Raw genomic sequence first — 23,805 nt, forward strand, 5'->3', positions numbered from 1 at the left:
CCCATAGCCATCTTCCAAAAGGCTGTGGTGGGATCAGTCAGGCTGGTTCCGTCCTAAGTCCTCCCGGGCTCTCGATGTGACAGCCCCAGACAAATCTTTTCCTTTGGTCCAGCTCTGCCCACTTCCCCATCTGCCTGAGCCTCTCAGGCAAACCCTGCTTCAGACGGACAGAGGCCCAGAATACTCATGGCTGCAACAATAGGGAGCAGACTTATAAACCCGAGTTAAAGATCCTTCAGAGTCTTGTCATATCAGCTAAGATTCTTTAGAATTGAGGGAATTAGAGAGTCCATCCCACAAAGCTAGATCTTTCCCTGACACAGCAAGGTACCCAAGAAGTGTGCCCAGGGAGATAACCGACCTTCAGAGAGGACGCTGGTCATGTAGACTCCACGAAGGGACGTCACGTTGGTGAAGTCTGTGTCCCCTCCTGTCGTAGTATAAAGGTGCCGCTCCAGTGATTTGGAATAAACAATGCCTCGATCATCTGAGATATAGATTGTGCCAAATCCAGTATCTGAAACCAACAGAACCAACTCTCAGAAAAGAATATCAGGGAAAACAGGCCACTGATGGCAAACACTGGGGATGTCTTCCCCTTGCTGACGCTGAGATGTAAAGGGTTTTTGTACCACATGGCACTAGGGTCAGGAAGTTTCCTTCTAAGCCTCTGTGTTCCCAGAGAGATGAACATCACAGTGTCATGCCAGGTGCTGGGTGGTTTTTTAAAAAGAGAAGCCAGCACGTTTCTTTGATGGAATGTAAGTAGGAAAGAACCATCAACACGCGCGAAGCTGAGAGGCGGCACTGAGAAGGACACGGACAGCTGGCCTCAGAATTCAGACAGAATAAGCTCAAGCCCTGTTTCTGCACAAATAAGCCATGTGACCAGAGGCAGCCCAGGCAGCCCTCTCTAAGACCGTATTTCACAAAGAAGTTCCCAATCAAATCACAAATCCATACCCACTGCAGCAAAGTTATAAAAAAGTTTGGCTTTGAACAGAGATAGTAACATGTTGAAGAACATGCAATGAACATGAGCTCACCTCCAGGTTCATCGACATGCATGAACACCATATCATCATTCGCTGCTAAAATAGAGTAGAACTGTTCCTGTCCCACAGAAGGTAGCTGAGCCATACTCCACGTCTCTCCTTCATCTGTGGAAACATGGATCCTTCTTGTTGCACCCTGCAAAAAAGGGAAACAATTATTCTTCAACCCCACACATGCACACATATGCACACAGACAATAAAGTCAGCAATCTCCCATTCATTCAGATAAACAATGAATGACCTTATGGGGGTAAAATCAGTAACCTGAAAAATCAGCAATCAGAAAAATGAGCAGTAGCACAGTAATCCACAGCATCATGTTTGGGAAAAGATCTAGGAGTTTTGGTAAACTGCAGTTCAATAAAAGTCAATGGGATACCACAGCAGACAAAAATGCTAATGTGTTTGCAAAGGCAGGCATAGCCCATGACGAGAGGAAGGGTGTTCTGCTGTACCGGACCCTGGTCAGACCACAGCTGGAGCACTGCGCTCAGTCAGGGGCACCATGGACACTGGAAGGACACTGACAAGCTGGAGAGCATCCAGAGCAGAGCATCCAGGATACTGAAGAGCAGTCTCAAGATCTTCTTTATCAACCAAACAATACTAATCTCCCATCCTAAAGCATTCTTCTAATGCCTGTGATTTGGAACTGAAACCCAGAATGAAATCCCTCTTTTGCAATGTTTCCCCTGCCCCCAATATTCTGCCTTCTTTCTTATGGCCTCTCTAACTAACTCCCATTTTATTGTTAACATACTTTTCTTTATCTTAGACCATGTCCTCTCACACTGCTTTCCCCTTCTGGGGTGGTCAGGTTTCCCTGTGTTCAAGAAAACAGGGCATCGGCTTTCCCTCTCTGCTATCAGGTATACTTTTCCTCCTAATTCCAACCTACTAAGCCAGAAGGAGCAGACACACTTTAACTCTCTCATGAGACTGCTAACATTCCTCCTGCCTTCAACACGCAGTCTTTCCTTCTTTGGGATACACTCTGCCCATTTTCAACAGCTTATCCGAGATCCTCCCTGCAACAATGTCCCAGAGGGAGATTCTTTCTCCTTTCTCAAGTTCAATCTTCTTCTCTTCCCCAAAAATCTACTTGGGAATTTCAATATACATGTCAATGTCACTTCAGCACAGTGAATCATCAGCTTCCTTAATCCTCACTGACACACACACTAATTCAACTCAGCAGAGACAGTCACACCTCAGATCTTATCATCTGCCTGTAAATGATTTATAATGGCAACTGAAATTCCTTCCCAATCTCCTCTCCTCTCCTTCCTCGCCCTGCTTTAGTGCAAAACCTGGTCCCCATGCCTTTGGAAATCTTCACCTGACTTCAAGGTTCAACTCTGATGGTATCTTCTACTGAGCTCCCAATCAGTTAGAACGCTTCTGTTACCCCAAAGTGATCTTTAACTTATTTATCTGTGCAAATGTAGTATTCTATCTTTAAGCTCCTTGGCTGTTTGCTTAGTCTCTGAATCACTAGCAATCAGTATAATGCCATATTTAAGCTGCTTGCAAGGAAAAACTTCCTAATAATTAGAGCTGTCCAAAACCAGAATGGATTATCTTGGGAACTGGGGCACTCCTCCCTTCCACTGGAAGTCTTTAAACAAAGGTTGGATATGTTGTAAAAGAAATTTTTCTGAGGAAACATGCTAGATGGTCACTATAGTCCCTTCAAATTTTCAAAATGTGATGTCATAGCTTATGCTCTTTTGGGTCAACATAATGTATTCATTGAAGTTTGTATTCATTGAAATTCTTAATTACCTTACTGGGACAGTACCATTTGAGTGCAACCCATACAACCTTTATTGGCCAAATTCTCATGCAAAAAAATATGGCAACTTAATATTAATTTTTAATAAAATATTTGGTTTCTATCTTTTAACTTAACTCTTTTGGAGAGAGAGTCTTGTGTTTTGTTTTGTTTTTTAAAATTTTTTGGACTGTATCTATTATTTGTTGGTACCTTATTTGCAACTTGTAATCTCAGAGGACTGCTTAAATCACTGAGAGAAGTGATTTGCTCAGAACCACATAGCCAATAAGGCTTGGAGACAGAGTATGAACCTAAGACTTCCAAGGATAGCTCTACAGCCTCCAAGATATCTTGCCTCAAGTACACTTCCCTTAGGATCTACCTTGCAACTTTTCTCTTGACCTTCATTTCAGCTGAGTTAAATGTATTTAAAACTGTGAAGACACTGTCCTTGGTTTGATTTAGCTATTGGTTCTACTGAGCACAGTAGTTTAAAAATCCCAACTTAAAGAATCTTTTTATTTTTTTTCTGAGGCTGGGGTTAAGTGACTTGCCTAGGGTCACACAGCCAGGAAGTGTTAAGTGTCTAAAATCAGATTTGAACTCAGGTCCTCCTGAATTCAAGGCTGGTGCTTTATCCACTGTGCCACCTAGCTGCCCCTCCCCCCCAACTTAAAGAATCTTAAAGAAAGACTTTAAATTTTTCTTTGGAAGTCTCATCAGGTCTGGTTACAAAAAAGATAATCCTTCTTTCCCCATTCTCTTACTAGAAAAACCAAAAGAAGAAAACAATGGAACATGACTTCCTTTTGAGAGTTTTGGAGAGCTAAATTTCAGAATACAGAGAGTTTGTGAGCTCAGAAAAGCTGCCTAACTATAGTAGCTGCTAAAAGAAATTAAAAGCAAAGAGGAGGGATATTCTTTGATGGTTAAGAAGTCATTTAATACCTATATTCCGATAAAGATCTTAGCGTAGACATTCATTCATGCTACAAATATTATTTATAAGGTATAATGAGATAGGACCTAAGAATGAGTCCTGAGGCAGATCAGTGGGCAAAGGAAAAGTTTAGGTAAGCCTAGTAAGTTAACATATGGAAAACATTTTGTGAATCTTAATAGCTACCATTTAATATGGAGAGGGCCTTATTAGTTGACAAGTAATAGCAAGTTTAATGACAAGAGTTAATAATTTATACTTAGGTGTCGAAATATTTTTATTCTCTAAGTTTTATTCCAGTTTGAAAATAGAATCTAGAGATTTAAAAAAAATGCTGTTAGTACAACAACAACAATTATTTTTGAAGCCAACAAATTGAATTACAGATTACAGCAGATTACACAGCTGCTATTTTCAGCTGTCCACATTTGAAGAATACTGAGTTTATAAATTGCAAAATGGTACCATAATTGACTTGGTGGTAATTACTTAAAGTGAAAGTATCAGATCTAGGAAGAATTAAACAAACTCTAAAAGGATTTTCTTTGGATTCTCAACCTTTTTGAGGACTTTGAATATAAAAAGGACAAATAAGTCTCTGAACCTTAAACAGAAAAGGTTTTTAAGTAGAAAAAAAAAAGACTTACTTTCTCAGCCATTACTGAAGCAAAGAGGAATCGTCCCCCCAAGCCAAAAGAATAGATTTTTACTCCAATGGTCTTGATGCTTTTGCCAAAATCAGAGGTTCTTCTTAATTCCAATACTCCAAGATCAGCTTCTTAAGGAAAGCAAAATGTGAATTAACAATTTTGCAAAATGACGCAGGTTCAAGTGGTTTTGAATTCTTTTTACAGGTAACAATGTGCAGTACAAAATAATTGCCATTGGGCTGCTCTGAGCTTATGTGTAATTACAGAATGCCTATTGTGAATAAGGAAGAATTGATCAAGTCACAATACTGACATAGATATACCATCATATGAGAAGTTATGTATCACGTGCTTATTTTTATTAACAAATGTTTTATTTTTGTCATAAAAAGTACACATATATTGTGTGTACTTTGCACACAATAATGCACTATTGGTGAAATTGTCAACTGGTCCGACCTTTCCGAAAAGTAATTTGGAACTATATACTAAAAACTCCACTATACCATACAAATTTTTTGTTTCAACAATACCACTTACTAGACATAGATTAAGGGGTCAAAGATAGACAATTCCTACATATAAAAATATTTATACCTGTACTTTTTGAAGTAACAAAGGACTCAAAGGAAAACAGAAGCTTATCTGTTAGAGAATGACTGAACAAACTGTAGTATATCCATGAAATGGAGTATTATTGTACCATATGAAATGAAGGATGTGAAGAATTAGGAAGAACCTGGGATGACTTGTATAAAGCAGAATTAGGAAAACAATAAACATGACAACTATACTAATGCCCTCAATTAGAGGTCTCATGGCAAAGTACATCTTTCTCCTCTTGTTGGGAGTATGTGGAAAGAGGCACTGTTCAGGTATCACCAATATGATTTGTTTTGTTTGTATTATTTGCTACAAGAGGTGGTAGTAGGGGGTTAAAGGGGAAGTGTCTTTGGGAAGTGACTTGATATAAAAAAAGAGAAAAATATTTAAAACATTTAAAATGAAAACACAACAAAATAAAAAGTACCCTCTCCTTCAAAGTTAGGGCAGCAAAATCTGGCTACCATTTTCTGAAGCTTCACCTTCCACCCAGCAGACTGACAGAGATATCAAGAGGTGGAATGGTCAGAGATGGAGCGACTATGGAAAGCTTGAAGCTGGTGAAGCTGAGTATCGGTCTGAGCTTTCTAAGACAATTACAAGGGTCATCTTTCTATCCTGGGACCCCACAGCCAGAGACATTTGCTAAGGTTCCACTTCTACCAGAAAATATGGGCAAAATGTAACCTTACTGACCACACAAACAACGAGATTCTGAAGAATCTTTGTAGGAAGCTTGAAATGAACTTACATTTAATAAATAAAATCAACAGAACTAAGAGAAGCAGACAGAGAATGGCTGCAACAATATACGTGGCAAAATGACAACAAAAATGGACTGCTGCCCAATGATAGGGATCAATCATGGTCCTGAGGAAGAGAACATGTGCCTCTCCTTTCCTTCTCTCACAGGGAAGGGCTTACAGGTTTGGAGCACTGTCTATACTATCAGATTTGGTAGTTGGGGACAGCTAGTTCTGCTGGCCCGTCTTTTCTGTCTCTTTTTTATTCTTTGCTACATGGAACTGCTCTGTGAATAGAGGAGAAAGAGATGTATTTGGAAATGAACATACAAAAACACGAACAAAATGTTTTTAAAAGAAACTTTGTTCTGATAAAATCATAAACATGCTCTTTCACATTAATTCAATTTGCTTATTAATAAAGAAAATAGCAAACTTTTGCCTTAAACATTTCTAAAAACAACAAAAAAATTACCTACTCTACATGTCAGCAAAAAGTATTTTAACTATATCATAATTTGGTTTAAGACTTTCCAATATATTAAGCTTAGTTTTACACCAATAGATTTGTGGTAAAATTCCTGCCTGCAACATGGGAAACTTGGTTTTGATTTCTGGCCAATACAACTTTCTTTTGGGGGCCTACGATGTAAAAATGCAAATCTGCTGAATTGACTTAAAAGTCTCTTCCAAGGTTCCATCTCCTTTGGTCCAAATGGTTTCCATTGGGCACGGAATCAGAGATTGGCTAGTCCAAATCCCTTATTTAACTGATGAGCAAACTAAGGTCCAGGCAAGCTGAGGGAGTTAGTTAAGGCAACACAACTAGTTTCAAAGCCTGGATGAGATCTTCATTCCCCTGGGGCTGGGTTTTTGATGGCATACATCCTACTGAGACATCCTTTCCAGAAATGAGACATACTTACTGCAGGAGCCATTCACATAGGTAGTGAAGAAGATGGTGTTTTTTGATCCCCTAAAACAAGGCAAAGACAGAAAAATATTGTAGTTCAAATCTGCCACCCATGTTATCTCTTTGACAAACAAGCTAATGCAGGTCTGTCAAAGCCCCAGTTCTCCCGCAGCCATCTCCTCCCTGGCTCCTCCAACCTTTCCACCCATGGGACAATTAACCTCTTAGGTTCTCAGTTTCCTCATCTGTAAAGTTCAGGAATCTGGACCTCTCTCTAAAGGTCCAGAGATCTTTATTTTTTCAACTCCAAAATCAGAGGTCAAACCCAGCAAGGGACAGTGAGGGCTGGAGCCTTAGGCTGGAAGCTTGTGCCCTTGTGTGACCCTGAATCAATAGCTTCCCAGCACCCAGTTTCCCCAATGACACAAGGATTAATAAGTACTCATTTCTCTTCCAACTCAACATCTAGGATCATATGATCCATACATCTTCCCAATTTATTCAGGGACCAACAAAAATGGTCCCAACCTATCCAAGCCAATTATTGATTTGAAGATTGAAGATGTTTTGATCCTTTTTTTCCCCCCTGAGGCAATTGGGGTTAAGAGACTTGCCCAGGGTCACACAGCTAGGAAGCATTAATTGTCTGAGGCCAGAATTGAATTCAAATCCTCCTGAGTTAAAAACATCCCCGATATTTTTAAATCTTAAAAAGGATCTATGATTTCCTTCATTTGGGGGGCTCCTTTCACCAAGGCAATAGATAAATCCTTGGGAGATGCCTGATGCACATAAATATTAAATGATTTGGGGAAGCTAGTTGGTGCAGCGGATAGAGCATCAGCTCTAAAGTCAGGAGGCCCTGAGTTCAAATCTGGTCTCAGACACTTAACACTTAACTGGCTATGTGACCCTGGGCAAGTCACTTAATCCTAATTGCCTCAGCAAAAAAAAAAAAAAAAAAAAAAAAAAAAAAGAAATGACTAGTTGCAGTGCGACACAGCAAACACATAGGAGAAATCTGAATCTAGATTTCTAGACTCCAAGCCTAGTACCCACTATACATACAGGGTGACCTCTATTTTTGAATCTTAAATATATTAATAAATTAATAATAACTAAATATTAATAAGGATTCATAAGGATAATTAATAAGATATTAATAACTTAAAGGTATCATTCAGTTTTATCCCCCAAGAAAACTCTTTTGTAGTTAAATTTTATCAATCCACTGTAGCTGGCATCCTTTTTAAAAATTCTGTTAACTTCCCTTAAATGTCCTTTCCTAAGCATCAAAATTTTATCTATCCCTCAAAAAACCAGCTCAAAACTATTTGTTCCACAGACCTTCCTTGCATATAAGATAGAATGTAAGCTTCTCAAGAGCAAAGTTGTTTCATTTTTGTCTCTATATTTCCAGAGCCTGGCACCTCCTTTCATACCATCCTACATTCCTTTCTCAAGTATACCAAGCTTCCTGAACATGGGGCTGTCTCTTGGTGCCCTTTGTCATGCCCCATATACACTTGTGCACATACTTAGGCCTCTAAAAGGATCCAGGTATGGAACAAGCATATCTATAAGGGGCCTAGATCCATGATCAAGTGATTCTTCTAGGGTAAGTAACACTGGAGATCAGTAACACTGAAGATGAGCTCAATGTATCTAAGCAGAAAGATGAAAATTTAGGGCAATGTGGAAGTTAGCCAGAGTGTTGAAATAGTATTTGAATTTTATGTAAGGTAGTCTGTGTGGGAAGCTACTGAGATTATCTGGAGGAAATGTCATGCAAGGTCATGCTTGCTTGAGTTAAAAATTAGAATATATAAGAAAATATCAAATGCAAAACGTATCCCCAGATGTTCTACGACCACCATACATTGCAAAGCAGCATTAGTCATATGCCTATTATGAGCACAGAAAGTCTGTTTTTCTAAGGTAGCCCATCGAAACAAAGATTTGGGCCAAGGGCACACACTGATGACCTTATTTCAACAAAAGCTAGCCCATAAAAAGGGCTACCAACATTTTAAGGATGGCAACTGAGTAAGGACTCTGAATTATTGAAAATTATAATTTTAGGTCCACAGGGTTTAATTTTTCTGTGTTTAAATCTTTTGTCAAAAGACTTAGTAGAATTTCTCATTAAGTAAGCTATTGTGACTTCAATCTCAGACTTTTGCAAGTTACCTGGAGTTTCAATTTACAGGTGCCAGACTGAAATCTAGCTGCCCACTTAGAGACCATCATAGAAAAGAGGGTATTAGATCCCAAGAATCTGCTTGGGAATAAAAGCTCTATAATTTCTAGTGGACAAAACTAAGTTACTAAGTTCTGACATGAACAGCTAGTTGGTACAGTAGATAAAGCACTGGGGTTTGAGTTAGGAAGAAATGGGTTCAAATCCTGACTCAGAGCCCTACTAGGCAAGTAAGCCTCAAAAAGTCACTTCACTCTGTTTGCTTTAGTTTCCTCATCTGTAAAATGAGCTGGAGAAGGAAATAGCAAACTGCTCTAGTATCTTTGCCAAGAAAATGCTAAAAGGCGTCACCAAAAGTCAAACATGACTAAAACAAATGAACAATAACAAAAAAAAAAATGGAACAGATAAAATGTGGATGTTCTGAAAATGAAAAGACAAGAAACTAAGAGAAAATTTTTTTGTGGCAAATATAGCTGACAAAAATTTGATATCTTATCTCTAAAGAACTAATAAGGATACAAATAAATAAAAACCACTTCCATTCTCCAATGAAAAAAATGATCAAGGGCAATCTTTGAATGTGGAAATATTAAAAAACACTCTTCAAACTCTAGAAATCATAGAAATGTAAATTAAAACAGCTTTAAGATCTCATATTATATTCCATAAATTGACAAAGTAGCAAAAAATGTATTGTGAGAATGATTACTACAATCTTGTTGGGGCTATAAATTGATGCCAGATTTATGGCAAAAGCATCGTGGCCAGATCAACTCAAGATACAAAAACTGACCACATGATTATCATGTTATTAAAAGAGAAAAAATACCTATCTCTTAAAAATATTCATAGCAACTTTATCTGGAAAGAGTTAAAAACTGGAACCAGAATAGTCTAAGCACTGGGACATGGCTAAATAAATTGTGGCCAATCAACATTAATGAGATACTTCAGTAATTTGGTGGTTACCTTTTTATAACTCAATGGATGATCTTGGACAGCTGTTGATTTCAAATACCACAAAGTCATAAGAAGTAACAAATATGAAGTAGATTGTAAAAATTAGAAAAGATACAAAATGAAACAAAACCAGGAAGGAAGGAGAATACATACATTTACCATGACCATACAAAAATAGCAATAAACCTTTTTTAAATATGCAAGAGAGGTCAGAAAGCAAACTAGTGGTGGCTGGTTCAAAGTATTTGTTAAATACATTTTCTATTTTGATCAAAATGTTGTTTGAATTTTATGATTAGACTCCATATTCTATTTATTTGTACTTGTTGCTTGGGCTCATTTTGTAATAAGACAAAACTAATAAAAAAAGAAAAGAAAAGAAAAGAAAAAAACCCAAAATATTGCCATAAGAAGTTAGCAAGCAGCTATCATCAATGTAGGTACTGGAATACTGAAGTTAGAAATAACTACAAGAGAGAAATCCTTGCATTGGATACAAGATTTAATGGATTTTATTTATTTTTAACACAAAGCACTTTGATTTTAAAGATTAGGAAAGAGCAAGTGTGCTAGCATCTGATTTATCTAGAAGGGATAATCTCTTTCCTCATTATTTAGCGGCTTTTAAAAATGTCTACAACTTTTAATTTTAAAAATTACTTGGAACTAGGGTTAAGGTTACATCATGAGAATAAGAAGAGTGTGCATATACTAATTCTTACCCAGGACTATAAAGGAATTTGATGGTCTGTAAGAACATTTTCCAATCATTGAAGTTCATACCAAAGTCGTCTTTTGTTTTTAGTATTGTTTAATCAAAATCTCACCAAAAGGTATTAATATATATCCTTGTCTTCCAACTAACAAGCAGAAAATATCTTTTCTTGACATATTCAATTCTTGTATCAATATTATAGAAACACTGATGGTTTTACTGGCTACTGAGTTGTATAAAACTGTTCACCCTAATACTATATGACCCCTGATTAATATACTTTTTTGAGTTCCTGTACTTGCTTTTTCCTATCTCAAGTTATATAACAATTCTTGCATTTTCAGTATACTTGTCCTTCATAGCTTATTCCCTTCTAATCTAATGTAGGTTGGGAAATCTGATAGCTAAATTTAGAAGAATTGAGTATAAACAATTTTAGCAAGATCCTGAAAGGCTCTTCTGCCAGAAAATCTTAAGAGCTGAGAAAGACAAGAGTCTAACATAAACCCCTCATTTGACAGATGAGAAACCTGACGCCCAGAGAGATTAAATGCTTTAAGATTCAAAGAGTTTATGAGAATCCTAGATATCGAGTCCAATATCTTCAGCTCAATTTAATCATCCCTCATTTTACAGGAAAATAAAACTCTCCAAATATAGTCATCTGAACAAGGTTCAATAATACATTAGTCGCAGAAGTCACATTAGAATGCAAGTCTCTTGAATTCAATCTGTTGCTCTTCTCATTACATGGCTTATAAGCAAGGGAAATATGCTTTAGTGTACAGGAGATTTGCATCTTCTGTGAAAATTAGGTTTTAAACAAAATTAACCTTGAAAATATCTCATTAATTGTATTTAAAAGCACAGTACAGTATCTTTACATGCTTATTTTTCACGATCTCAGCTAAGCAAAATGGATAGGAAGCAGGACTTCTATTCCAAAAGCACTGGAAAGACCTGCCTGGCAAGAATCCCAAGAATTATAGAAAAGGTGCTCTTACAGGGGCTTCATCCTGAAGAGAGAGCAGAGAAAGTCCAAGGAGTCAGAGCAGGGTCCTCCACTGACTAGAGATATCAGGAAGGCTAGCCAAGGTTACTTGTTTCATTGGCTTTCTCAGTTTAAGTAAAATGAATGGACTCTCTGTGGGCATCATGAAGAAAAGGCTCTAACCTCACTCAGTGGCATGAAAAGTACCGAGAGACGAGGCTGATCACCCAGGGACTGGGATAATTACCCTCTGATTCAAAACACTAAATCCAGTCACCTTCACCAGACCATAAGCCCCCTCCAAAGGATGGATTAGTTAATATGCCCCCCCCCCCTCTCTCTCTCACACACACACACACACACACACACACACACACACACACACACACACACACACACACGTATGCCACCCTCAATTAGTTACTTACCACTTAGCCAAACACACTGCTTTGTGGATTTCTTCCCATTTTCCCCCAAAGTTTCTTGATACCCATAGGCCATTCTGAAAAATCACAAATGACTGTTAGCCTAAACCAAGCCTAGAGAGCTACCTGGAGGCACAATATCTGGCCAGAAAGTCCAGCACTGGACTGTGGCTCAGGAGACAAGCTGTTGTGGGCTTTCTTGACATCTGACCAACCAGTCACAGGTAAAGTATCTTCAGGGCCTCCAATTTCCCTTTTTCTGCCCTCCTTTCCTCTACTCTAATTTATTAACTGGTGTGGATTTCTGTAGACTATCTGCTTTTGAAGTTCTCTCTCACTGAGGGATTAAACAAGCATTTATTAAGTAACTCTCCTGTACAAGTTCTGTGCTAGACACTGGTGATATACACACAAAAATGAGTGCTTTTGCCCTCAAGGAACTTTGATTTTACTTGGATGGGGAGGAAGAGAACAGAATGGAAAAGCAATAGATTAAGCATGATGTGCCAAGTGCTATATTAAGCAATGGGGATACTTATAGCCAAATCTGTCTCAGCTCACAGGAAACTCACACTCTAATGAAGGGAGAGAAGACAGTATCTATGGGAAGCTTCTCTGGCAGGGCCCAGGGAAAGGCCCAGTTAGTCCTTGGGGTGCGGCAGCAGAGAGGATGAGGAAGCCCATGACTTTCTGGGGTACAACAACACCCCAAGGTCAGATGGGCAAACACATTTAACTGGAGCAAGAGAACCAATCACAGAGGTGTGATGAGAAGAAGGGAAATGGCAGAGGAGTGAGGAGGTGAGAGATAACAAGAGCTTGAACCACAGGAAGCTGTCGAGCAAAGGCCAAGGCAGGCAAGGTGCAGCCTCCACAGGCCAGGTGGCTGACCGGATCTGAGACAGAGAAGCAAGAACCAAGGATGACTCAGAGGCAGTTTCCCTGGGGAATAGAGGGCTTTGGGAAGTCTGGAGGAGCCCACAGTTGGAGAAAAAGCAAAACGAATTCTGTTTTGAATGTCTCTGGGGTGAGATACCTACCTCAGAGAGAGGGGCCCAGCAGGCAAATGGGGGTTTGCTGGAAGATAGATCTTAAGAGTGTGACATGTAGATCATCAGCACCGAGAAAAATGAATTCATGGGAACTAATAAGATCCCTTAGAGAGAGTAGCAAACAGAGCTGAAGAAGTCTTACAACTGGGCCTGTGGGGTCCACTACAAATTATGTTAAGTTGTCTCAATTGGGCACTTCCTGGCCGAGCCAATTCCCTTCTGCCTCTCTCCAAACCTCTTCCTTCTTGGGGGCTTCCAAAGCACCCCCTCCACATCTCTGCTGTGAGGAGAACAGAGGCCATTCACAAGGTGCTCCCTCTTTTCCCTATTTTGACACCCCGCCTCTCCTTGATTCACAGCAGGGGGCCCTTCTCCTTGCCAGGCCCTCTATGAGCACCCCTGATGCCGCCCTCCCATCCCACCTCCCCCAATCCCTCTTCTATCTTCAGTCTCTCCCCCATGACTGGCTCCCTTTCTGCTGCCTATAAACCTGCCAATGTCTCCCTACGCTTAAAAGAGAATCTCGGCTGAACTCTAGGATCTTCTGAAACAACAAGCCTACAACCATCCTTCTTTTCATAGCCGAGCTCCTGAAAAACCTGTCTGCTCTTGGTGCTTCCATGTCTGGAGACTACTTTCTTTTGGTTTTCTCTTCCTCCTTATATGACTAGCCTTCCTTGGTCTCTCATGTGGAATCAGCATGCCCCTAATGGGGCATGTACCCCAAGGCCAAAGCCTGGGCTCACCTCTTTTGTCAGCACTTTCAGCAACTTCACCAACTGGAATGGTTCATGCATTCAGCTAACTCAGGAGCTCAACTATCTGTTGCCAAGTGGTTATTAGGAATTTTGAACAAGACATTCTGCAAGCATCTCAAACTCAACTTAAGTCATTATTGTCTCCCCTTCATTCCTCCTTTGTCCCTAAACTCGTATTTCTGTGGATGGCACCACCTCAGAGACAAAACTAGTCTCCTCTACCTTTCTCATCCTTCCTACCTAATCAGTTGCCCCCATAACTCCTCATGTTTCTGGTCCTCACCCCAAGTCTGGCTCTCAGGACTTCTCCCTTAGACCATCAGCACCCAAACAGCACCTCTCCCTCCCCCAGTCATCACACTGGTATGGAAGGGGCCATCTCACTCTCCTGTTTCATAAATCCTAGCAGTTCCCACTATCTCTACAATAAAATACAAACTTTGACTCTGAAATCCTTTACAACCAGACCCAGCCCCTTTCCAGCCTTATTATATACCTTATTGCTTGCCAAGTATTGCATGCTCCAGCCCAAGTAGCCTCCCTGATGGTCCTAACACACAGTGTTCTTATCTCTTGCCTTGTAGTCTTTGCCCGGGTGGGAGGTACCCCTGACTGATATATAATCCTTCCTCATAGCTATTTGCTCTTGGAATCCCCGGGTTTTTGAAAACTCAGTTCAAATGCTACTTTCTAAATGAGCAGTTCTGAATTTGGAACAAGTGAATTTATTTTTAAAAATTTTGGATAACTATTTCAATAGAATTGACTTTCTTTTTAATCTTATGTATTTCAAAGCATTATCCTAAGAAAGGATCGATAAGACTTTGGCAGAATGCCTGAAGAGGACATGAGACAAAGTGAAGATCTTCTGCTCTAGATGAAACTTTTCCTGACTCCCTGCAGCTTTGAGGTGACTTTCTCCTCAGAAATTACCTTTTTTTGTGCACATACTTATATGAACATGTTGTCTTCTAATAGAATAAATATAAACTCCTTGAAGGCAGGACTACTTCATTTCTGCCTTTGTATCCCCAAAGCCTAGTATAAAACCTGGTAGATAACAGATACTTAATAAATGCTTGATTGAAAGAATTTAATTTCTTTGTCAATTAAAACAGTTCTTTGTTGCCTTAAGAACGTAACAGCAAATATCATACTTACCTATGGAAATTTTTAAAAGCCAATCTTTGATACACTCTTAAACACAGTGTAAGAGACATCTTCATTTTGTGTCCCAGATCAGAGGAAATGGGGCAACTCAGTAACTTATGAAGTGTCCTTCACAAAAAAGAAGGAAGGTAGAACGACATATTTCATACCCCCAAGTATGGGAAGTCTAGCACAGAAACATTACATAGATACCGAAAACCCATTTCAATTTATCTATGCTGAGACCACAAACATATAAGATTTGACTGAACTTACTTCAGAGCTGACCACCAAAAGGTAGTCAGAATTCTGGGGATTATAGGTCATCTGAGTCAGAGGATGAAAAGGAAGATCTGTCTGAACAAAATTCTTTGCAAAGTCGGATGATCTAAAGATTCTTCCTCCATGACTTCCTCCAGATACATCCCCTGTCAAAATTACCTAAAAGAAAAAATGAATCATGAGATCAGGATAAAATCTGCCTATAATGTAGAATTTAGCTGAGAACAATCTGAGATCATGAACAAGCATTAGAAAACACCTTGAAGAAAGCTAAAAAGCAACAGGTTAAATAAATAAGCTTGTTCCTCTATGCTCTTAAATTACAATGTGTATGCAATCTACAAACTTGAAACTATCAAGTACCATTTGATGATTTCTAAGCATTCCATAAATGTGAACTAAATCATAACAATCTTCAGATTTTACGTTGTGGTGGCACCCTCTTATAGTCAAAACTGACTTGTAATAAAAGTCTTTTGGTACTTCAATAATTAAACCCTCTTGAACGGAATTTCATCCTAACAGAGCCTTCTTTATTCTGCAATGAATTACAAAGAGAATAGCAGTATAATGAGGTTCAAATGTATTGAGCTGTAGCTTCACTGTTTTGCTATTTACTACACAGAGTATCAAACACACTATAAAATTAGACATTTAACTCTCCATCTCCATATAAAAGTTTACTGTTGCATTAATGCATTTCTACAATGATGAAATTTACCCCATAGGCACAGTTTATAAATACTTCAGTATTAGAAAGAAAAGACTCAAACCTTCCCAGAGTTTTCAGGTCCAATAGCCATTCCAAATTCAGTTCGAATGAAAGTGTTATTGATGAGATTTGTGATATCCTTAAAGTTCTTTCCATAGTCCTCACTGAATGAGGAAGAGAAAGAGACAGAAAACAAAATCATTTAAAACACAGTTTCTTTCCCAAACAAAGTGTTTTACAATTCTGTAATGCAGAAAGAATACAACTAGAGAAACTAAAGTTTTTCATACTAACTTTGAAAATACTTAAAAAACGTTAGCTTTCCATTCTGACCCCACTCCCAGGAGATAAGGGAAAATAAAAAGGCAGTGAGTGGCTTTATGTAAATCACCTAACCTCTCAGACTCTATGTAAAAAGGGGAGCACCTTTTGCTCAGAAGGTGATGATGAATGTAATCTGAAAATCCTAAAAAGCATATATAAACAAACATAGGCTATTTTAATTAATATCACTACCACCTCAGTCTAAGTCTTGCTATAGTATATTGGATCATGAATTTTCATAGAATTTAAGCTTCCAATGGCAAGTTTAGACTCTTACCACAGGATAACTAATATGTAATTAAGAAGTACTTTTCAATGGCTTATTAATAGTACAACCTGAGGCACAAAAGTGCCTCATGAATGACACTTACGGCAAAGAATTATAAAATTATAGTGCAACAAGGGACCTTAAACATTTAGTTCTATCCCTAAATTTATATCAAGAAACTGAAAAACAGAAAGGTTAAGGTTTTTGCTCAAGATAAAATTTCTGATTAATTGGAAGACTTTCAATTCAAAACTTAAGTCATCTTAATGTATGTAAGCAAATTATTTATTACAACTTGAGGTCTTCCTCTGTATGAAAATATATGCTGAATGGAAAGAAAAACAAGTAGCTATGAGCTGAAAAATGAATTGATTTCTGACTCCAGCTAATCTGTGCTTAAAGAGGCAGCTTCTCTAGGTGGACAAAGGCTAGCCCGACCTGAAAGTCACAAAGCCCTGGCTGCTGCTGTGTGTTGTTTGAGTGACAGTGGTCTAATCATTTGACTTCTCAGTGCTAAGCAATTCTCTGAGAGCTGCTGATCTGTGTCAGTGGAAGGAAGCCCCTATACCAGTTTCCTACATTGATGGAATGACAGGTATAGCCCCTTCCAAAAGAAAAAGTACCTGTCCCAAAAGATACTACTTTTTAATGGGCAAAATTATCAGTCCATACTGGGTATTAGCTATACTTTCCTCCCATCCCCCTCTCCCTTTCCTTCGGAGCAGATAGAGATCTGAAATTGTCTTGCTGTCAATACAACTTAAGTATAAGATAAAAGGGAGATTGAAGAGGGAATGGGGTATTACAAACAGATTCCTATCTTACCTCTCTAGAACTCTGACTCTAAAATCAGTATTTATCTTTTGATAGCAGGTGTATACAGAAGCAGAAATCCAGGGGTTAGTTATATTTACGAGTTAAACAGTTCCTCGTTGTTATATAAAGCAATCATTAACAGCTTTATGGCCTTTCAATGGCATGAATTACACTGGTTTTAAAACTTTCTGCCTTTATGCCACACCAAAGAAAACTTTGAATACGATTCAGGTCAGCCTGCTTCCTAAGTATTTGGCACAATAAATAGATATACCTGCTCCTCAGAAAAGCAAAGGACAAAAACAACCCAAACAAACCAAAACTCTAAAACCTGGTGCTATAGTCAGCTAAGTAGAGAATAATGAAGATTAGTTTGGGCACTGGAAACTTGGGAACCCTGAAGGCTCTTTCTGGATCTGGCAGATTGGCAAGAGCTTTGAATTTAGAAATGGAGGTCCTGAGTTCAAATTCTTGCTCAGCCTTTTATTCTACCTCTATGAGCTCTGGAAAGTTGGGCAACTTACAGTTTCCTCTGTAAAGGTTTGAGTTAAAAAAAAAAAAACTTTGATCCTATGATATAATTAGAGTTCAAAGTAACCTTGGTAAAGTGACAATATATCTAAAAAACAGAACTTCTATTCAACAAGAACTGTTTGTGTTGGCAAAAAAAATTTATATGAAACCAGCATGGGAAAGGCCTGTGTCACTTGATGTTCAGGCAGCAATGAAAGAACATCTTTTCTTAAGGTTGAATTTTTTTCCCCAAAGCAGCCACAATAATGGATAGCACAAAGAAGAAAAACACAAAGAGATGCTCTTATCATGTTCTCTATCTGCTTAGAACCAAGAACATAAGGTTCTATTCAGGGCTACACAATGCAGGAGGAATGTCTAGAACTTAAAAAGAACTAGTCACAGAAGAGGTAGAAAAATGCAATATTCAGCTTGAACAAGCTGTGTTGTACAAGTGTAATCGGATGCTATTGTATTATTAAAAAAGACCAACATGAAAATCAAGAAAAATCTTCTAATTTTTATACAATGAATTAACACAATGGTTATGATAAAGAAATCAAATGAAATATAAATTCTGACTAGAACAAAATCTGAGGGTAAATATACAGAAAAAATACCCAGAAAGAGCCATAAAGAAGAAATGGAACTTTTTTAAAAATCAAAAAAGTATAAATAATTTAGGATTTGTTTTTGTGTACCATATGTAGCTGGATTTATTTGAATATTTCTGATATTGGTCACTAACTTAAAAGTTGTTTTTAAAAAAAGAATGAGAGAAGTCATTCTCTTGCTCTTTATTCTGCCACACCTTGATATTGGTCCTATATAATAAATGGAGCCCCAATATGCAAAGCAACTTTGTACAAGGCAGTGGAAGCATAGGGCCAAGTAGCATATGTGGCAAGAGCACTGAATTAGAAATTAGGGAAGCCCCACATTTAAATCATAAGCCTAAAACTTAGGCAAAAGCCCAACCTGCAGAAAAGGTACCTCAGTCTCCCTGCCCAAAGAACCTCTCCACTTTTGCTCTTCTAAGAGAACTACTGTCCCTCCACAGAACCAATCATTTGCACAGCCTGCTCCTTAAACCCCTTCTCCATTCCTGCATCATCTCACTTGGGGTCTTTGTCACCTCTGGCCTCCTCTTTGCTCTGGGGTCCAAGGACTCTCAGACTCCTCAGAATCACCAAAGCAATATTCTTGAGGTGCAGGTCTAACTATGACCTACACAAACTTCAGTGGCTCCCTGCTGCCTCTGGACAAGCTCTTTGTTTAGTGCTGGAAGCCCTTTGGCAGCAGCTCTGGCCTATCTCTCAAGGCTGACCACATGTACTGCCCATCAGCATCTCTGTGCTCCAGAAGACTGGATCCTGGCTGTTGGTCGTACACAATGTTCCATCTGCTGGCTCTGAGCCTTCCATCAGGTTGCCCTCCCTGAGCCTGAAATGCTTTTCCTTTCATGCCCTGGAACCCCTAATTCCAGCTCGAGGAGTTTCAAATTCCCACTATTATGAATGCCCACAGCCCCCTAAATCTACTTCTATTTATTTGTATCTATTCCACATTTACTTCTCTGTGATTATATTATGTCCTCTCAAATAATATAAATTCACTGAGGATGAGAACTTTCTCATTTCTGGTGCTTAGCAGTATGATAAACAGGGGTATTTAATACCTGAAGAATTCTGAAAGAAAATTCACCAATTTTTACAAACATCAATGTAATGTTTTCAATTACCAATGAAAACTACATAATTTAAAATAAAACTTCCTAAGAAATTTAGATATACACGAATATCCTTTGGAATAAAATGAGTAGCTATGAAATCTTCCCCATCTCCTGCCCTTCCCCCCCTCCCAAAAAAAGCCATATATTTTGTCTCTGTTTAGGAAGATTCAAAGGAGCAAAGAGTTACCGAAGGAATCTTGGAAGTCATGTAGGTCAGTCTTTGATTTTATAGATAAAGGATCTAAGGCCCAGGAATATGATAGGGAAGAGCCCAGATCTTCTAACCCCTCAAATTCTGGGCTCATTTTTTTTTTGCAACACACTGCTTAGAATTCAGGACAGCAAACCAAATGAGCTTAAAAATCCTCTTCTAGACCCAAGAAACAATAATTCATTGTTGCTCTCCAAAACACAATAGACTGTCTTCTTGTAAATTGCTAAGAATTCTCAGTAATACTTTCTGGGTCTTACACTTATAATTTGCAAACTAATATCACTCTGCCAGAAAGGAAACTATGAAAGTGACTCCTGACACTGAAGCAGGGGTTCTAGAGTGAATATGAATGAAGGTTCTCATCTATCTATTGGAGAGCCACTGCTGTAGATCAAGACCTAAAACAGATTCTCCATGATCTCAGAAGATTGGAATTGAGCTTCACATGGGACCTGAACTGCCACAGTGAATTGTGACTAGGGCTTAGACAAAGTCTCAATAGCTTTTTAAAGGTGTTTTTTTTTGGTCAGACAGCCTTTAAAACATTTGTGAGGCTGCATCTTTTTGATTCCTTGGTGGGAGCTGTCACTGGCATTCATGGCTGAAAGGCAAAAGCTTTTGTGGCAAGTTTAGAACACGCTAGAACAGCTTTAATATCATTTTTAGTATCTTTTTTTTAATCTAATTACTCTAAGACTTTTGGGATACCCTGAATGAATGGAATTTTATATACAAAAACAAAAACCTAGATAACTCTCAAACTTCATTCCTTAAAATAAACCTAGCACATTAGGCCTTACACACATATATAGCAAAGTTCCCCCCAAAATAGGATCTTCATTGTTCTGTTCCTGATTCAAGCTCACCAATTCCTTTGGGATTAGCCAGTCCCTCTAGAAGGAATTCTTTCTTTTAATGATTTAATGAGTTAACAACTCTCAGGCTATTTCAGAGAGACAATCACAATGGGGGAGGGAGGGTGTTTGCACAAACTTGTGAAGCTCTGAGCAGCCTGGTAGTTCCTTTTTAATACAAAACTGCCAATATTCAAATGTATATTCACTTCTCAAATACACTTATTAATAAATCTCACCTTCGATAAAGCTTAGACTGCCCAAAAGTCATGATTACCAATGGTACATGAAATGTGGTCAAGACTAGAATGACCTAGAGAGAGACAAAAGCAAGCTATCAATAGTTGGTTTGGAAAGATTTATTACAGAAATAAATCAGCTACTGGTAAATAAGACATACTAAGAGTTAAACTTCAAATTATCACCATATCAAGAACTAATCTAAGCTACATATAGAACCTTATCAAAATTTAAGATGACTTTAAATAATGAAGTTAGAATGGTTTCCACCTTCTATATAAGAGAAATTGGAGTTACTTATGGATTTTTAATAAGGGAAATATATGTATTTACTTTGTAGATAAATTCTACTGTACTTCTGAATAGTTCTTGTATTTCCTCAGGTTGCTAATGGGAGGTTTTGATGGGGAAGTGTTGTTAGCAGACAGGTAATAATGAAGCCAGTGTACCTATGATGTGCTACAACTTTAGGATAGGCATTAGGCAGGCTAGAAAACCTGAAATTACTGTGGAGTCAGTTTACTATTGCACCAAGAAAAAGGGGACACTTATACTGGTCTTTAACTGAGGAAGTATTCCTCATGATTTCTCTATTTGCAGTCTAACAACAATGCCTATGATGGAAAATCTCCACTACACTTGGGATAGGAATATCCAAGATTGCAAATGGTTAGCAACGGCTATTCAGCAGAAGCAGTTGAGTAATAACCTATATTATGAAGAAGACTGACATTCAGACAGAGGCTATGACAAGTGAGACCCAGGTTTCTGTCTCACCAGGTACTCCGCCATCTTCCCTAGTATCCACATTTCTCTGGAGGTCTCCCAACATACTGTTTTCCGCTCTGCCTACTCACTCATTTTAATTTTATGCAGTCTCTAGGACTCACAAGCAATTCCAAGATATATAATCAATTCTCAAGAGAGCATTTTTGAAGTTGGAAACTTTCAGAGATTTTTTTTTCTCTAAATATTAGGCAAAAAGCTGGTTTAGATGAAGATCATCCTGAAGGCAGAAGAACTGAGTGACTGACCACTCCACTCTTCCATTTCTAAAGAGACAATTATATTACAGAGCTCCCTGTTATTTTGTATTTTGGGCAAGATGAAATTTCCACAAATCAGGAAAAATTCTAAAAACATCACAAAATGGCATACAAGGTTTAAAAATCCTGAAAGTGAACAAATTTATTAACTATAATCATACTTACCCCAGTGCTGTCTCCAACCCATGAGAGAGATACTGAGCCACTGAGATCATCAAATACATGCTGCAAGAAATAGAATGAAAAGAATATGAATATATTTTAGAGTTATACCAATCTCATACCAGTCACTTGCTTTACTCAAATAATTTGAAAAAATTCTTTCCTTCACCAAGAGTTAAAAGAATGTTAATAGGGAAACGCTTTGACTCCTAGAACAGAATATGGGGATTATAGGATTTAGCTGGTTAATTCTGATACTCAATGGTCTGGAAAATTTAAGTTTCTCTCTATTTCCCCATTCCATTCCCTTTTTTTCCCCAAACAAGTCATGTGGGTAAGTCTTCTAGTTGTACTAGATGAAGGAACTTAGTTTCTTTTACCCAATCACCTTAAAGACTGAGTTAGCAAAGTATTTTGAAGATGTTTTAAAAGGGCCCACATTGATAATCAAACACTAAACATTAATTAATCTAAAAAATTAATCTATTGAACCTAACCTTGATTAACCTATTAACACAATGAGAACAATTATAATATTCCCAGTTTTTCTAGGATATGCAATTATATAGTTTTTGGATTCCTTTTTCTTTGACTCAAAATAAAAGTAGCAGAAAAAAAAAAGTCCTCAGATGGTATAAAAAAATTCTGTGGCTAGAACTTTGAATCTAGGATCAACTCCCCCCCCCCAAAAAAAAAAAAAAGCTGTAGTACATTGTAGAGTACTGAGGGAAAGGAAAGAGATTATCATTCAACTAGCTTAAAACTTTAGAATCCAAAATATAGTATATATGTTGAAACATGGAAATAATAAGCTGGCTATTTTAGATTTTGCCCAAAGTTGATGTTATTTTGTCCCTTTAAACTAGAAATTTAGGTATTGTTGTTTAAGTACATTTTCTGATTCCTCAGCTAGCCTCTGGGCTAGGAAGGAACCATCTTTTACCCTCACACAGCAGGACTACAATACATTTTGATGAAAATACATTTACTTCCTATTCTGATTCCCAACTATTTCACCTACAAAATATCAGATCTGTCAACAATTTTGATAACTCAAAACATCCCCTCCCAGAGTCTGAAATAAACCAAAAAAATGCAGAATCTTTTTCCTTCATTCTCTAGCACAGACTCTGGAGAAAAGTCCCTATTTTATTAATACATAAATTCTGCTCTGCTACTTAGTAACCCACATGACCCTGGACAAATCATTTCTCTCACATGATTACAGTTTCCCATTTGCAACTTAAGGGTTTTTATTTTATCACGTGTTTCAAAGTTGGAGGGACTCTAAAAATACAAATATACTAATATAATATTGGTGGAACACTGTGAACTGGTCTTGAAAAACTTAATTATGCTTAAAAATTGTAACTACAATCTTTTTTCCCATTTGATCTGATTTTTTCTTGCACAAAATGATAAATATGGAAACATATTTAAAAGAATTGCACATATTTAATCTATATCAGATCGACTGCTGTCTTGGGGATGAGGGAGGTAAAGAAGGGAGGGAGAAAAATTTGGAACACAAAGTCTTAGAAAAATGAATGTTGAAAACTATCTTTACATGTATTTGGAAAAACAAAATACTATTTAAAAAGTATGTGATTACAATGCCTATTTCCTTTGAATCAGAGATTCCCCTGTTAGGCATATAACCTAAGGTCAAAAGAAGAAAGGTCCCATATACACCAAAATGTACACAGC

At 37.9% G+C, this 23,805-nt stretch overlaps 1 protein-coding gene across 4 annotated transcripts in view; it reads right to left on the reverse strand.

Annotated features, from left to right (window-relative positions):
* Nucleotides 1-23,805, reverse strand: part of SORT1 (sortilin 1) — a 70,120-nt gene that overhangs the window by 12,209 nt on the left and 34,106 nt on the right. For 2 of the 4 annotated variants that reach the window (XM_074262895.1, XM_074262897.1), the window contains exons 2-10: nucleotides 22,102-22,161; nucleotides 20,890-20,963; nucleotides 15,991-16,093; nucleotides 15,212-15,376; nucleotides 11,980-12,053; nucleotides 6,696-6,745; nucleotides 4,421-4,551; nucleotides 1,047-1,191; nucleotides 362-517 (exon numbers count right to left, since the gene is read on the reverse strand). In XM_074262895.1, the coding sequence (XP_074118996.1) occupies nucleotides 362-517; nucleotides 1,047-1,191; nucleotides 4,421-4,551; nucleotides 6,696-6,745; nucleotides 11,980-12,053; nucleotides 15,212-15,376; nucleotides 15,991-16,093; nucleotides 20,890-20,963; nucleotides 22,102-22,161 (958 nt within the window). The remainder of the gene's footprint in view (nucleotides 1-361; nucleotides 518-1,046; nucleotides 1,192-4,420; nucleotides 4,552-6,695; nucleotides 6,746-11,979; nucleotides 12,054-15,211; nucleotides 15,377-15,990; nucleotides 16,094-20,889; nucleotides 20,964-22,101; nucleotides 22,162-23,805) is intronic. The other 2 variants (XM_074262899.1, XM_074262896.1) reach the window with 1 other exon arrangement.

The sequence above is a fragment of the Sminthopsis crassicaudata genome, chromosome 4 (assembly GCF_048593235.1).
Source record: "Sminthopsis crassicaudata isolate SCR6 chromosome 4, ASM4859323v1, whole genome shotgun sequence".
In the NCBI taxonomy this organism is placed as follows: Eukaryota; Metazoa; Chordata; class Mammalia; order Dasyuromorphia; family Dasyuridae; genus Sminthopsis; species Sminthopsis crassicaudata.